The following is a 13,008-nucleotide window of genomic DNA, read 5'->3' as shown; positions in this document are numbered from 1 at the left end:
TTGAATATTTATACAATTTTGATTTTCTGTACAGTTGAAGTCAGAAGTTTACATACACCTTAGCCAAATACATTTAAACTCAGTTTTTCACAATTCCTGACATTTAATCCAAGTAAAAATTCCCTGTTTTAGGTCAGTTAGGATCACCTCTTTATTTTAAGAATGTGAAATGTCAAATTAATAGGAGAGAATTATTTATTTCAGCTTATTTCTTTCATCACATTCCCAGTGGGTCAGAGGTTAACATACACTCAATTAGTATTTGGTAGCATTGCCTTTAAATTGTTTAACTTGGGTCAAATGTTTTGGATAGCCTTCCACAAGCTTCCCACAATAAGTTGGGTGAATTTTGGCCCATTCCTCCTGACAGAGATGGTGTAACTGAGTCAGGTTTGAAGGCCTCCTTGCTCGCACACGCTTTTTCAGTTCTTCCCGCACATTTTCTATAGGATTTAGGTTGGGGCATTGTGATGGCCACTCCAATACCTTGACTTTGTTGTACTTAAGCCATTTTTCCACAACTTTGGAAGTATGCTTGGGGTCATTGTCCATTTGGAAGACATATTTGCGACCAAGCTTTAACTTCCTGACTGATGTCTTGAGATGTTGCTTCAATAGATCTACAATTTTCCTTCCTCATAAAGCCATCTATTTTGTGAAGTGCACCAGCCCCTCCTGCAGCAAAGAACCCCCACAACATGATGCTGCCACCACCGTGCTTCATGGTTGGGATGGTGTTCTTCGGCTTGCAAGCCTCCCCTTTTCTCCTCCAAACATAACGATGGTCATTATGGCCAAACAGTTCTATTTTTGTTTCATCAGACCAGAGGACATTTCTCCAAAAACTACGATCTTTGTCAGTTGCAAACTGTAATCTGGCTTTTTTATGGCGGTTTTGTAGTAGTGGCTTCTTCTTTGCTGAGCAGCCTTTCAGGTTATGTCGATGTAGGACTCGTTTTACTGTGGATATAGATACTTTTGTACCCGTTTCATCCAGCATCTTCCCAAGGTCCTTTGCTGTTGTTCTGGGATTGATTTGCACTATTCGCACCAATGTATGTTCATCTCTAGGAGACAGAACACGTCTCCATCCTGAGCGTTATGACGGCTGCGTGGTCCCATGGTGTTTATACTTGCGTACTATTGTTTGTACAGATGTACGTGGTACCTTCAGGTGTTTGGAAATTGCGTCCAAGGATGAACCAGACTTGTGGAGATCTACAATTTTTTTCTGAGGTCTTGGCTAAATTCTTTTGATTTTCCCATGATGTCAAGAGAAGAGGCACTGAGTTTGAAGGTAGGCCTTGAAATACATCCACAGGTACACCTCCAATTGACTCATATGATGTCAATTAGCCTGCCAGAAGCTTCTAAAGCAATGACATCATTTTCCAAGCTGTTTAAAGGCACAGTCAACTTAGTGTATGTAAACTTCTGACCCACTGGATTTGTGATACAGTGAATAATCACAAATCCAGTGGGTCAGAAGTTTACATACACTAAGTTGACTGTGCCTTTAAACAGCTTGGAAAATGATGTCATTGCTTTAGAAGCTTCTGGCAGGCTAATTGACATCATATGAGTCAATTGGAGGTGTACCTGTGGATGTATTTCAAGGCCTACCTTCAAACTCAGTGCCTCTTCTCTTGACATCATGGGAAAATGGTGCGACTTGCCAAAACTATAGTTTGTTAACAAGAAATCTGTGGAGTGGTTGGAAAATTTGTTTTAATGACTCCAACCTGAGTGTATGTAAACTTCCGACTTCAACTGTACGTGATCTACACCCAATACCCCATAATATCAAAGTGGAATTTTGTTTGTAGAACATTTTTGAAATTAATAAATAATGTAAAGTTGAAATGTCTTCAGTCAATAAGTACTCAACCACTTTGTTACAGCAAGCTTAAATAAGTTTAGGAGTAAAAATGTGCTTGACAAATCACATAAGTTGAATGGACTCATTTCTTGTCCAATAATAGTGATTAAAATTATTTTTTAATAACTACCCCATCTCTGTACCCCACACATACAACTATCTGTAAGGACCCTCAATCGAGTAGTGCATTTCAAGCACAGATTCAACCACAAAGACCATGGACGTTTTTCAATACCTCGCAAAGAAGGGCACAAATTGGTAGATGTTAAAAATATGCCTTTGAGCATGGAGAAGTTATTAATTTGGCTTTGGATAAAGGCATCCTTCCTAACTCAGTTGCCAGAGAGGAAGGAACCGCTCAGGGATTTAACCATGAGGCCAATGGTGACTTTAAAACAGTTAGAGTTTAATGGCTGTGATAGGAGAAAACTGAGGATGGATCAACAACATTGTAGTTACCCCACAAAACTAACCTAAATGACAGAGTGAAAAGAAGGACGTACAGAATAAAAATATTCCAAAACATGCATCCTGTTTGCAACAAGGCACTTCATTAACACTAAACAAAAAATTATAAGAAATTAACTTTCTGTCCTGAATACAAAGCATTATGTTTAGGGCAAATCCAACACAACACATCACTGAGTACCACTCTTCATATAAGCATGGTGATGGCTGCATCATGTTATGGTTTTGCTTGTAAGTGTTAAGGCCTGGGGAGTTTTTCAGGATAAAAAAAAATCTACTGAATGGAGCTAAGCAAAATTCAAGAGGAAAACCTGGTTCAGTCTGCTTGTACAATCCAGGTGTGCAAAGATGTTAGAGATTTACTCCAAAAGACTCACAGCTGTTATCGCCGCCAAATGTTCTTCTACAAACTATTGGACTCACATCTAAATGAGATATTTCCGTATTTCATTTTCAATAATTTTGCAAATATTTCTAAAAACATGTTTTCACTTTGTCATTATGGGGTATAGCGTGTAGATGGGTGAGAAAAAAACATTTAATCAATTTTAAATTCAGGCTGTAACAACAAAAAATGGAATAAGTCAAGGGATATGAATACGGCACTAGTTGAATACGGCACTAGATATGAATAAGGCACTAGTTGTAAGAATACATTTTGCACTTTGCTTAAATTATATACAACAACTTGAAGGTGTTATTTCATTACTATGACAGTGTGCTGCTGTATTCTGATTTCAAATAGTGTAAAACTTATTGGATAATTTTGTACTGTGACCACACTTGGACCACACTTCGGGATTTTGGCAATGATTGCATTTTTATGGCTCGGTGTCCAGTACCAAGGAAGTTAGAGGTAGTTTCACGAGCCAATGCTAGCTAGCGTTAGTGTAATGACTGGAAGTCTATGGTTATCTGCTAGCATATAACCATAGAATTCCAGTCATTGTGTTAATGCAAGTCAGCAATTGTGCTAACGCTAGTTAGTAACTTCCTTCAAACTGCACACAGAGCCATAAAAATGGTAACCACGAGTTCATCTGACTCTGGGGAAGTAAATAAAGTGCCAAAATCCCAAAGTATTCCTTTTACTGGGATTTTAATGGTCGGAAATAACCTGAAATGTCCCACTACAGTACGTCCTGCTATGACACCAGGTCTGTGAACATAAAAGAGATCTGGCCACAGACGTATTGGCAATAATACATCCATGCCCTTTGCTAAAAACTTCCCAGAATCAAATAAATAATTGTCCATTTATCACCACAAATGTAACATCAACGTAAAACTAGCAGTGCTCAAGGACACTTGACAGAGTATACATGGATGCTTTGGTCATTTGAACTTGCAACCTCTTGTTTGAGTGCATCAATGTTTCTGCAGTGCCACCAGGTTTATAGTTATTGCTTGGAACATGTATTAACACACTATAAGGTTATGATTGGGTTATAGTGTTGTTCTCTGGGGTACAAAAAAGTCTAAGGTACACTTCACAGGCACACATATGAACTCAATTGGTATAGTTCGGTACCTTGTAGGTAGGTATAATGTGACATTTTTCTACCCAATATTTCTAATATAAAAGGTACGATCATCACTGCGCTTTGATAAGTGGGGGCAATGTACTGGTGGGGCTCATTAGCATATTTTGTTGCATGGTCAAATACATACCAATACCAGTCAAAAGTTTGGACACACCTACTCATTCAAGGGTTTTTCTTTATTTTAACTATTTTCTACATTGTAGAATAATAGTGAAGACATCAAAACTGTGAAATAACACATATGGAATCATGTAGTAACCAAAAAAGTGTTTATAGTAGCCAGCCTTTGCCTTGATGACAGCTTTACACATTCTCTCAACCAGCTTCAAGAGGAATGCTTTTCCAACAGTCTTGAAGGAGTTCCCACATTAGCTAAGCACTTGTTGGCTGCTTTTCCTTCACTCTGCAGTTCAAATCATCCCAAACCATTTCAATTGGGTTGAGGTCGGATGATTGTGGAGGCCAGGTCATCTGATGCAGCACTCCATCACTCTCCATCTTGATCAAATAGCCCTTACACATCCTGGAGGTGTGTTGGGTCATTGTCCTGTTGAAAAACAAATGATAGTCCCACTAAGCCCAAACCAGATGGGATTGTGTATCGCTGCAGAATGCTGTGGTAACAATGCTGGTTAACTGTGTCTTGAATTCTAAATAAATCACCAACAGTGTCACCAGCAAAGTACCCCCACATCATCACACCTCCTTCTCCATGCTTCACGGTGTGAACCACACATGCAGTTCACCTACTCTGCGTCTCAAAGACGTGGTGGTTGGAACCAAAAATCTCAAATTTGGACTCATCAGACCAAATCACATATTTTCACCAGTCTAATGTCCATTGCTCGTGTTCCTTGGCCAAAGTAAGTCTCTCCTTCTTTTGTGTCCTTTAGTAGTGATTTCATTGGAGCAATTCGACCATGAAGGCCTGACACACGGTCTCCTCTGAACAGTTAATGTTGAGATGTGTGTGTTACGTGACCGCTGTGAAGCATTTATTTGGGCTGCATTTTCTGAGGCTGGTAACTCTAATGAACTTATCCTCTGCAGCGAGGTAACCCTGGGTATTCCTTTCCTGTGAAGGTCCTCATGAGAGACATGAGGACCTTGCGACTGCACTTTTCCGAATTGACTGTCCTTTTTGTCTTTAATTTACAATACCCGATCGTTTCTCTTTGAGCTGTTCTTGCAATAATATGGACTTGGTCTTTTACCAAATAGGGCTATCTTCAGTATACCACCCCTACCTTGTACCAACGCATTAAGAAGGAAAGAAATTCCACAAATTAACAAGGCACCCCTGTTCATTGAAATGCATTCCAGCTGACTACCTCATGAAGCTGGTTGAGAGAATGCCAAGAGTGTGCAAAGCTGTCATCAAGGCAAAGGCTGGCTACTTAAAAAAATCTCAAATATATTTGGATTTGTTTAACACTTTTTTTGGTTACTACATGATTCCATATGTGTTATTTCATAGTTTTGATGTCTTCACTATTATTCTACACTATTATGTAGAAAATAGTAAAAATAAAGAAAAACCCTTGATAGAGTAGGTGTTGTGACAGGCAGGCAGTGTAAGTGTTTGATGGTTATGCAGATGCAAATTGAGCAACTTCTTTGACATTGTCTGTTCTGCAACCTTTGTAAGAGCATTTGTCTCTTATGAACAGCACTGTAAATAGGTTATTGTGCATTTTCCAGCAACTTAATGGAAACTAGTTGAACTGGAAACCATTTGTCAGTAAGTTTATGTAAAATTCACAATAACTTACTTGCAAAATGTTGCCAGTAACCTACAGGCGACCTACTTTACCTTCACTGACTCTTCTGTTGACAACATGCAACATTAATTGCTGATTGGCAGCATGGTGTCGCAGTGGTAGCCTATCAGAATATTGCAGGTGTGGTTTATTGGAGGTGTGTCTTTCCGCTAGTACTTTCTGGTCTCCCATGAGAGGGAATGTCATCCCAGTTAATGTGTTCTGTTGTATTCTGTTCATTAACACTAAGCTTGTACATTGTCAGTTCTCTAGTTTATGCAAATTACACAAAAGAGCCATTCAATGTTCTGGTGACATAGCAAAAAATTCAGGTTGCTGGCATCCCCTTATGTGAAAAATCACATGATTCACATGTGGAATTGTGTTTCTGGAACAATTCACATGAAATTTCACATGTGAAATCATGTGCTTTTTGGAACACTTCACATGAGAATGTTTTTTCATGTTGTCACGTGTAATTTCATGTTATCACATGAGAAAATGTGTACCCATGTCACATTTATTTTAACATGTGCTCACGTTGTCACATTTCATTTCATCTTATCACGTTGCTTTACATATGATCACATCATCACATGAAATTCATGTGTTTTTCCTTAAGGGTGAGGATGTTCTCAAAACATTTATTTTACCAGTCGTCAGAATGTCACGCGATGGTCCCAGATGTCCCAAACAATCATAAGTAAAGTAATGGTATAGGGGTTTTAAAGTAAGTGGTATGCTGTTCAGATAAAATATTACCCCACCTGGGACTTGAACTCAGAATCTATGGATTTGAGGTGCACTGATCTTTCTGCTGCACCACAGTGTCTAACATTCCCCTACACATTCATGAACTATTATACATCTCTGCACTTAGTGCCAGTTAATCTGACTATTGTCTCTCTCATCATCGATGAGGGTTTTCTGTATAGTTGTCTAATGTTGGTGGGGCATAGTATTCTGTTTCAATGTTACTTCTGATTCCCTATGACAAATATAACCGTTTTTCTTGAGTGTATTTTAAAGGAAGCTGAGATTTACTTTGAAATCTAAAGTGTCGGGAATACAGGTGAAATCAGTCATTTACAAGAGGTTGTGTGTTTAAATCCCACTTTGAATAATAATTACTGTATCAATAAAACATACACAATGTAGTCATGTATGTCGAAGTGTGTCAAATATGTCATTTGAAAACACTGTTAAAAGTAATGTGTGTATCATAATGACACATTTTTCCAAAAACACATTTTCACATGTGAAGTGAAATCTGAAATGTCACACTTGAAGTGAAATCTGAAATGTCACACTTGAAATTAAATGTTACATGTAAAGTGTTCCAAAAACACATTTTCACATTATTCCAGATGTGAGATTTCATTTCCATAAGGGAAAGGCTTGAGTGCACAAACGTTGAGTTTTAACATGAGATATGACCATATAATTTCCCTTCATCAATTTCCTTTCATTAAAATCAAGCAGTATCTCACATGCCTTCAACCCCCTTTGTACATACGTATATATATGACAATATAGTGGAAATATTGTGGCATGATTTGAAAATCATCTACTACTATGACAAGTCAATATAAATTTCAGCTTTTGTAACTGTAAAAAAACTACAGGAAGTAAAGTGGTGCATCTCTGCCGCAGTGTGGAGGGAGCTTTACAACAGCCACTGGGACATGTTGTTCTGTTCTGCTGTGTGAATGAAGGTCAGCATTTGGCCCCAGCTGTCTTTACAAGTGAAAGTAGTAGAGCTAAGCCTCAATTGACTCCCGTACCCCAACCAAGCACTTACACCATTTTGGGATTTAAACAGATTCTTTGGTGCAGCTTCAGCATTGCAAGCCTCTTGGTATTTCTCCCAGTTAAACTCGCTTTCATTGTAGCCTGAAAATAAATGGTGCAGAGAGAGGGTGAGAGAAAGAAGGGGAGAAAAAAAATGGAGAGAGAGAGAAGGGTGGAGAAAGAGAACAAAAAAAATAAAATGGGGATTAGGGTGGTGACAAATATTGTTGTGTCAGAAGCCCCACCGCTGGTAAATCGCCACTGCAGGAAATATCATTATTTATTTGTATTTATTGTATATTCATTTGTATATATTTTTTAAAATGCTGATTTCTAATATTTTACTGAGTTTCAGTTCATATAAGGAAAACAGAACATTTAAATAAATGAATGAATTAGACCTTAATCTATGGATTTCACATTACTGGGCAGGGCCACAACCATGGGAGGGCCTGATCCACTGGGGAGCCAGGCCCAGCCAATCAGAATGAGTTTTTCCCCACAAAGGACAAATATAAATATTCCTCCGTTTTATCAGCTGTCCCGGTGGCTGGTCTCAGACGACAAGGACCATGTGAAAATAATATATCAGAGCCAGCACAGTTTGGTTCAGCACGATAGTCACGAGTCACAGTGAAATGGGTAAAGACAAAAGGGTAACAGTGTGCTGATCTGCTGTAGCTCACCTTTTGGTGGGTGGAGCTGGTGTCCTGTCGACTCGCACCATCCGGCTGGCCTGATATCCGGAGAGTCTGCGTTTACCCAGAAGTCATAGCATTCTGAGTAGCTGTCGATGTGGAGACGTAATCGGTAACCAATTACCTTTGAAAAACAAAACACAGTATTATGTATGGATGTACATGCGGTCACTATCCCAAACATCAATCCATGGCATGATGTAATTCTGCTTTGTATTCCCATGACCAATAGAGCAGGCTACTTGAAGGGCCTTGCCCTTAACAGCAATAATTTTTCCCACTGCAAATTTTATGAGACTATGACGCAAAATAATGTCTGCTAATGGAAATGCAACAACAAACAGCTAATGTCAATCTTGTACATTTGTAAAGTGGTCGATGTCATGCCAGGTGCTATTGTCTTGTACATTTAAACACAAAAGGGATGACATCAAAAACAGATCGACAACACAAAACTACCAAGGGCTTTGTTAGTGACAGTTAAGGGCGATCATTTCCTCCACCCAATACAGTGGCGCCTGGACTGCAATCACAGATCCAATTACAGTGTGACCTGCCCAGTGTGCTGGGAGAGCCCTTGGTTGAGGCTGGTCTGGAGCTGGGCCAGCTCGCTGACGGCTGCAGCTCACCTCTGCCACGGACAGGATGCAGAACATAGAGGGGTGCAGAGGGTCGATCCCCTCCAGCCTCATCCCCACCTTGAAACCATTTCTGCTAAGGGGGAACGACTGGGCCTGGGATGGAGGGAGGGAGAAAGGGATGAAGACAAAGTGAGAGAGTGTGGGAGAGGAGAAAAGAGAGCATAACAGAGAGCGAATGTGATGGAGACAACAAAGGACAGAGAGGGAAGGAAAGAGCAGAGAAAGCGAAAAAGGAGACCACAAAAATAAATTACAGGAAAGCAGGAGAATAAACCAAATATTGATGAATAAAAAATCCTCTCCAGAAAAGCCATACATATAAGTCATGGCGGTTGGACCGCCACACTCAAGTGTCTCAACAGCACGGTTGCCATAGAAATGAGTGTTTGTGCCTCCGACGGAACAGATGTCCCGTCAAATCCCTTCATAGAAAATTTCTTCCACCACACCGCGTGTTTGTAGCGGAGGAATTAGTTCAGCATGATTCATTGTCAGGGAGAGAGGGGGGCTGATAAACAGTGGAGCATTGCACCAGGCAGCAACTCTCCTGTAAGGAACACACAACAAACGCAGTGCTGGTCCAAAGGCTGGATAAGTCCTACAATGGTATAGGAAAAACTGCCCTACAAGTCATGCATAGCCAGATCACATATCCTTGCATTCCCTATGTATCCTTGTTCTCTAGGAGAAGCTAGAAGCCTGGCAGGTGAAGCTACTCCCCTTTAGACTATACAGGCTCTGGGGCAGTAGCACACCTTGATACTTTAACTATTTTAGTGCCAATTCTCAAATCCTTGCTTAATCTTCCCTGCGGTCTAATAGGTGTGCTGTGACAGAGAAGTCCGACTGTCCTCAAAGGCAGTTATTAGAAACAATAGTATCCACCACACACACACACACACACACACATACATACATACTGGGATTTTCTTCTATTTTACAGGCCCATTAGAAATAAGTGCTGTAGAAAAGCAGCAGGAAAGGCAAGGCTGGGTGTGGGATTTTTCTGCAGTTTTAGCACATTCTCCTCCCTCTCTCATCTGAAATCTGCCTGCGTGGCCTACAAATCCAGCTACTGAGATAGGGAAAGCCTTTAATGAAGGACAACGGCTTGCAATTTGATTTGTTTTGCTCAAAACAAAACAGATACATTGACATTAATCATGTGGAGAAGATTGCAATGCAGTTTAAAGTAAACCATGTACTGTCCAGCAGTTTAAGGTCCCCAACATCCTTCTTTTTAAATCAACAGACTATGTTTTTAACATCATGCAGCTGGCTTATAGCCTTAACATGCAAATCATAACTTTATTGCCTGTATAGTTCAGTAAATGACATCTCGGACTGAAAACAGAGGGACTACTTGAACTTGCTACGATGTGGACTGGAGTCAGGCTATAGTAGTATATACAGTGCATTCGGAAAGTATTCAGACCCCTTCCCTTTTTCCACATTTTGTTATGTTATAGCCTTATTGTAAAATGGATTAAATAAAATTACAAATCTTCATCAATCTACACACAATGTCACGTAATGACAAAGCAAAAACAGGTTTTTAGAAATGTTTGCACATTTATAAAAAATAAAAAAAACAGAAATACCTTATTTAAATAAGTATTCAGACCCTTTGCTCTGAGACTTGAAATTGAGCTCAGGTGCATTCTGTTTCCATTGATCATCCTTGAGATGATCAACTTGATTGGAGTCCACCTGTGGTGAATTCAATTCAATGGACATGATTTGGAAAGGCACACACCTATCTATATAAGATCCCACAGCTGACCATGCATGTCAGAGCAAAAACCAAGACTTGAGGTCGAAGGAATTATCCGTAGAGTTCAAAGACCGGATTGTGTCAGTACCTAAACCGTTCTGCAGCATTGAAGGTCCCCAAGAAAACAGTGGCCTCCATCATTCTTAAATGGAAGAAGTTTGGAACCACCAAGACTCTTCCAAGAGCTGGCCGCCCGGCCAAACTGAGCAATTGGGGGAGAAGAGCCTTGTGGCCAAGAACCTGATGTTCACTAACGGAGCTCCAGGGTTCCTCTGTGGAGATGGGAGAACGTTCCAGAAGGACAACCATCTCTGCAGTACTCCACCAATCACGCCTTATGGTAGAGTGGCCGGACGGAAACCACTCCTCTCTCAATTGTCAATATGCCTTGTATACTGTTGTTCAGGTTAGTTATCATTGTTTTAGTTTACAATGGAGCCCCTAGTTCCACTCTTCATACCTCTGATACCTCCTTTGTCCCACCTCCCACACATGTGGTGACCTCACCCATTATAACCAGCATGTTCAGAGATACAACCTCTCTTATCATCACCCAGTGCCTGGGCTTACCTCCGCTGTACCCGCACCCCACCATACCCCTGTCTGCACATTACGCCCTGAATATATTCTACCACGCCCATAAATCTGCTCCTTTTATTCTTTGTCTCCAACGCTCTAGGCGACCAGTTTTCATAGCCTTTGGTCGCACCTTCATCCTACTCCTCTGTTCCTCGGGTGATGTGGAGGTAAACCCAGGCCCTGCATGTCCCCAGGCACCCTCATTTGTTGACTTCTGTGATCGAAAAAGCCTTGGTTTCATGCATGTCAACATCAGAAGCCTCCTCCCTAAGTTTGTTTTACTCACTGCTTTAGCACACTCTGCCAACCCAGATGTCCTTGCCGTGTCTGAATCCTGGCTTAGGAAGGCCACCAAAAATTCTGAGATTTCCATACCCAACTATAACATTTTCCGTCAAGATAGAACTGCCAAAGGGGGAGGAGATGCATTCTACTGCAGAGGTAGCCTGCAAAGTAATGTCATCATTTCCAGGTCCATACCCAAACATTTCGAACTTCTAATTTTAAAAATGTATCTCTCCAAAAATAAGTCTCTCACTGTTGCCGCCTGCTACCGACCCCCCTCAGCTCCCAGCTGTGCCCTGGACACCATTTGTGAATTGATCGCTTCCCATCTACCTTCAGAGTTTGTTCTGTTAGGTGATCTAAACTGGGATATGCTTAACACCCCGACAGTCCTACAATCTAAGCAATATGCCCTCAATCTCACACAAATCATCAAGGAACCCACCAGTTACAACCCTAAATCCGTAAACATGGGCACCCTCATAGACATTATCCTGACCAACTTGCCCTCCAAATACACCTCTGCTGTCTTCAATCAGGAGCTCAGCGATCACTGCCTCATTGCCTGCTATCTGCTACGGGTCCGCGGTCAAACGACCACCCCTCATCACTGTCAAACGCTCCCTAAAAAACTTCTGCGAGCAGACCTTTCTTTTTGTTTTTGTTTTTTTTTACCCCCTTTTTCTCCCCAATTTCGTGGTATCAAATTGTTAGTAGCTACTATCTTGTCTCATCGCTACAACTCCCGTACGGGCTCGGGAGAGACGAAGGTTGAAAGTCATGCGTCCTCCGATACACAACCCAACCAAGCCGCACTGCTTCTTCCCACCCCCCACCCGCAGCTACTCGCCCAGGCCTCCCCAGCTTCTCCTTTACCCAAATCCAGATAGCAGATGTTCTGAAAGAGCTGCAAAACCTGGACCCATACAAATCAGCTGGGCTTGACAATCTGCAACCTCTATTTCTGAAACTATCCACCGCCATTGTCGCAACCCCCATTACCAGCCTGTTCAACCTCTCTTCCGTATCATCTGAGATCCCCAAGGATTGGAAAGCTGCCGCGGTCATCCCCCTCTTCAAAGGGGGAGACACCCTAGACCCAAACTGTTAGACCTATATCCATCCTGCCCTGCCTATCTAAGGTCTTCGAAAGCCAAGTTAACAAACAGATCACTGACCATCTCGAATCCGACAGTACCTTCTTCGCTGTGCAATCCGGTTTCCAAGACGGTCACGGGTGCACCTCAGCCACGCTCAAGGTACTAAACGATATCATAACCACCATCAATAAAAGACAGTACTGTGCAGCCGTCTTCGTCGACCTGGCCAAGGCATTCGACTCTGTCAATCACCATATTCTTATCGGCAGACTCAGTAGCCTCTGTTTTTCTAATAACTGCCTTGCCTGGTTCACCAACTACTTTGTAGACAGAGTTCAGTGTGTCAAATCGGAAGGCATGTTGTCCGGTCCTCTGGCAGTCTCTATGGGGGTACCACAGGGTTCAATTCTCGGGCCGACTCTTTTCTCTGTATATATCAATGATGTTGCTCTTGCTGCGGCCGATTCCCTGATCCACCTCTACGCAGAC

The 13,008-nt window shown here is 41.4% G+C and overlaps 1 protein-coding gene across 6 annotated transcripts in view; it reads right to left on the bottom strand.

Moving 5' to 3' along the window:
* The window catches only part of LOC110489742 (lethal(3)malignant brain tumor-like protein 4), a 143,811-nt gene that overhangs the window by 103,997 nt on the left and 26,806 nt on the right, over window positions 1-13,008 (bottom strand). For all 6 annotated transcript variants that reach the window (XR_002468616.3, XR_016486587.1, XM_021562594.3 and 3 more), the window contains 3 exons: window positions 8,770-8,874; window positions 8,129-8,264; window positions 7,453-7,544 (listed from right to left, as the gene is read on the bottom strand). Coding sequence is in view for 4 of the 6 variants with exons in the window: in XM_021562594.3 (XP_021418269.2) it covers window positions 7,453-7,544; window positions 8,129-8,264; window positions 8,770-8,874 (333 nt within the window). In the remaining 2 variants the exon portion in view is untranslated. The remainder of the gene's footprint in view (window positions 1-7,452; window positions 7,545-8,128; window positions 8,265-8,769; window positions 8,875-13,008) is intronic.

This window comes from Oncorhynchus mykiss, chromosome 15 (assembly GCF_057628025.1).
Source record: "Oncorhynchus mykiss isolate SJ-2025 chromosome 15, ASM5762802v1, whole genome shotgun sequence".
NCBI lineage: Eukaryota > Metazoa > Chordata > Actinopteri > Salmoniformes > Salmonidae > Oncorhynchus > Oncorhynchus mykiss.
Note: the sequence above shows the minus strand (reverse complement) of the source record. Positions and strands in the feature narration are given on the sequence as shown.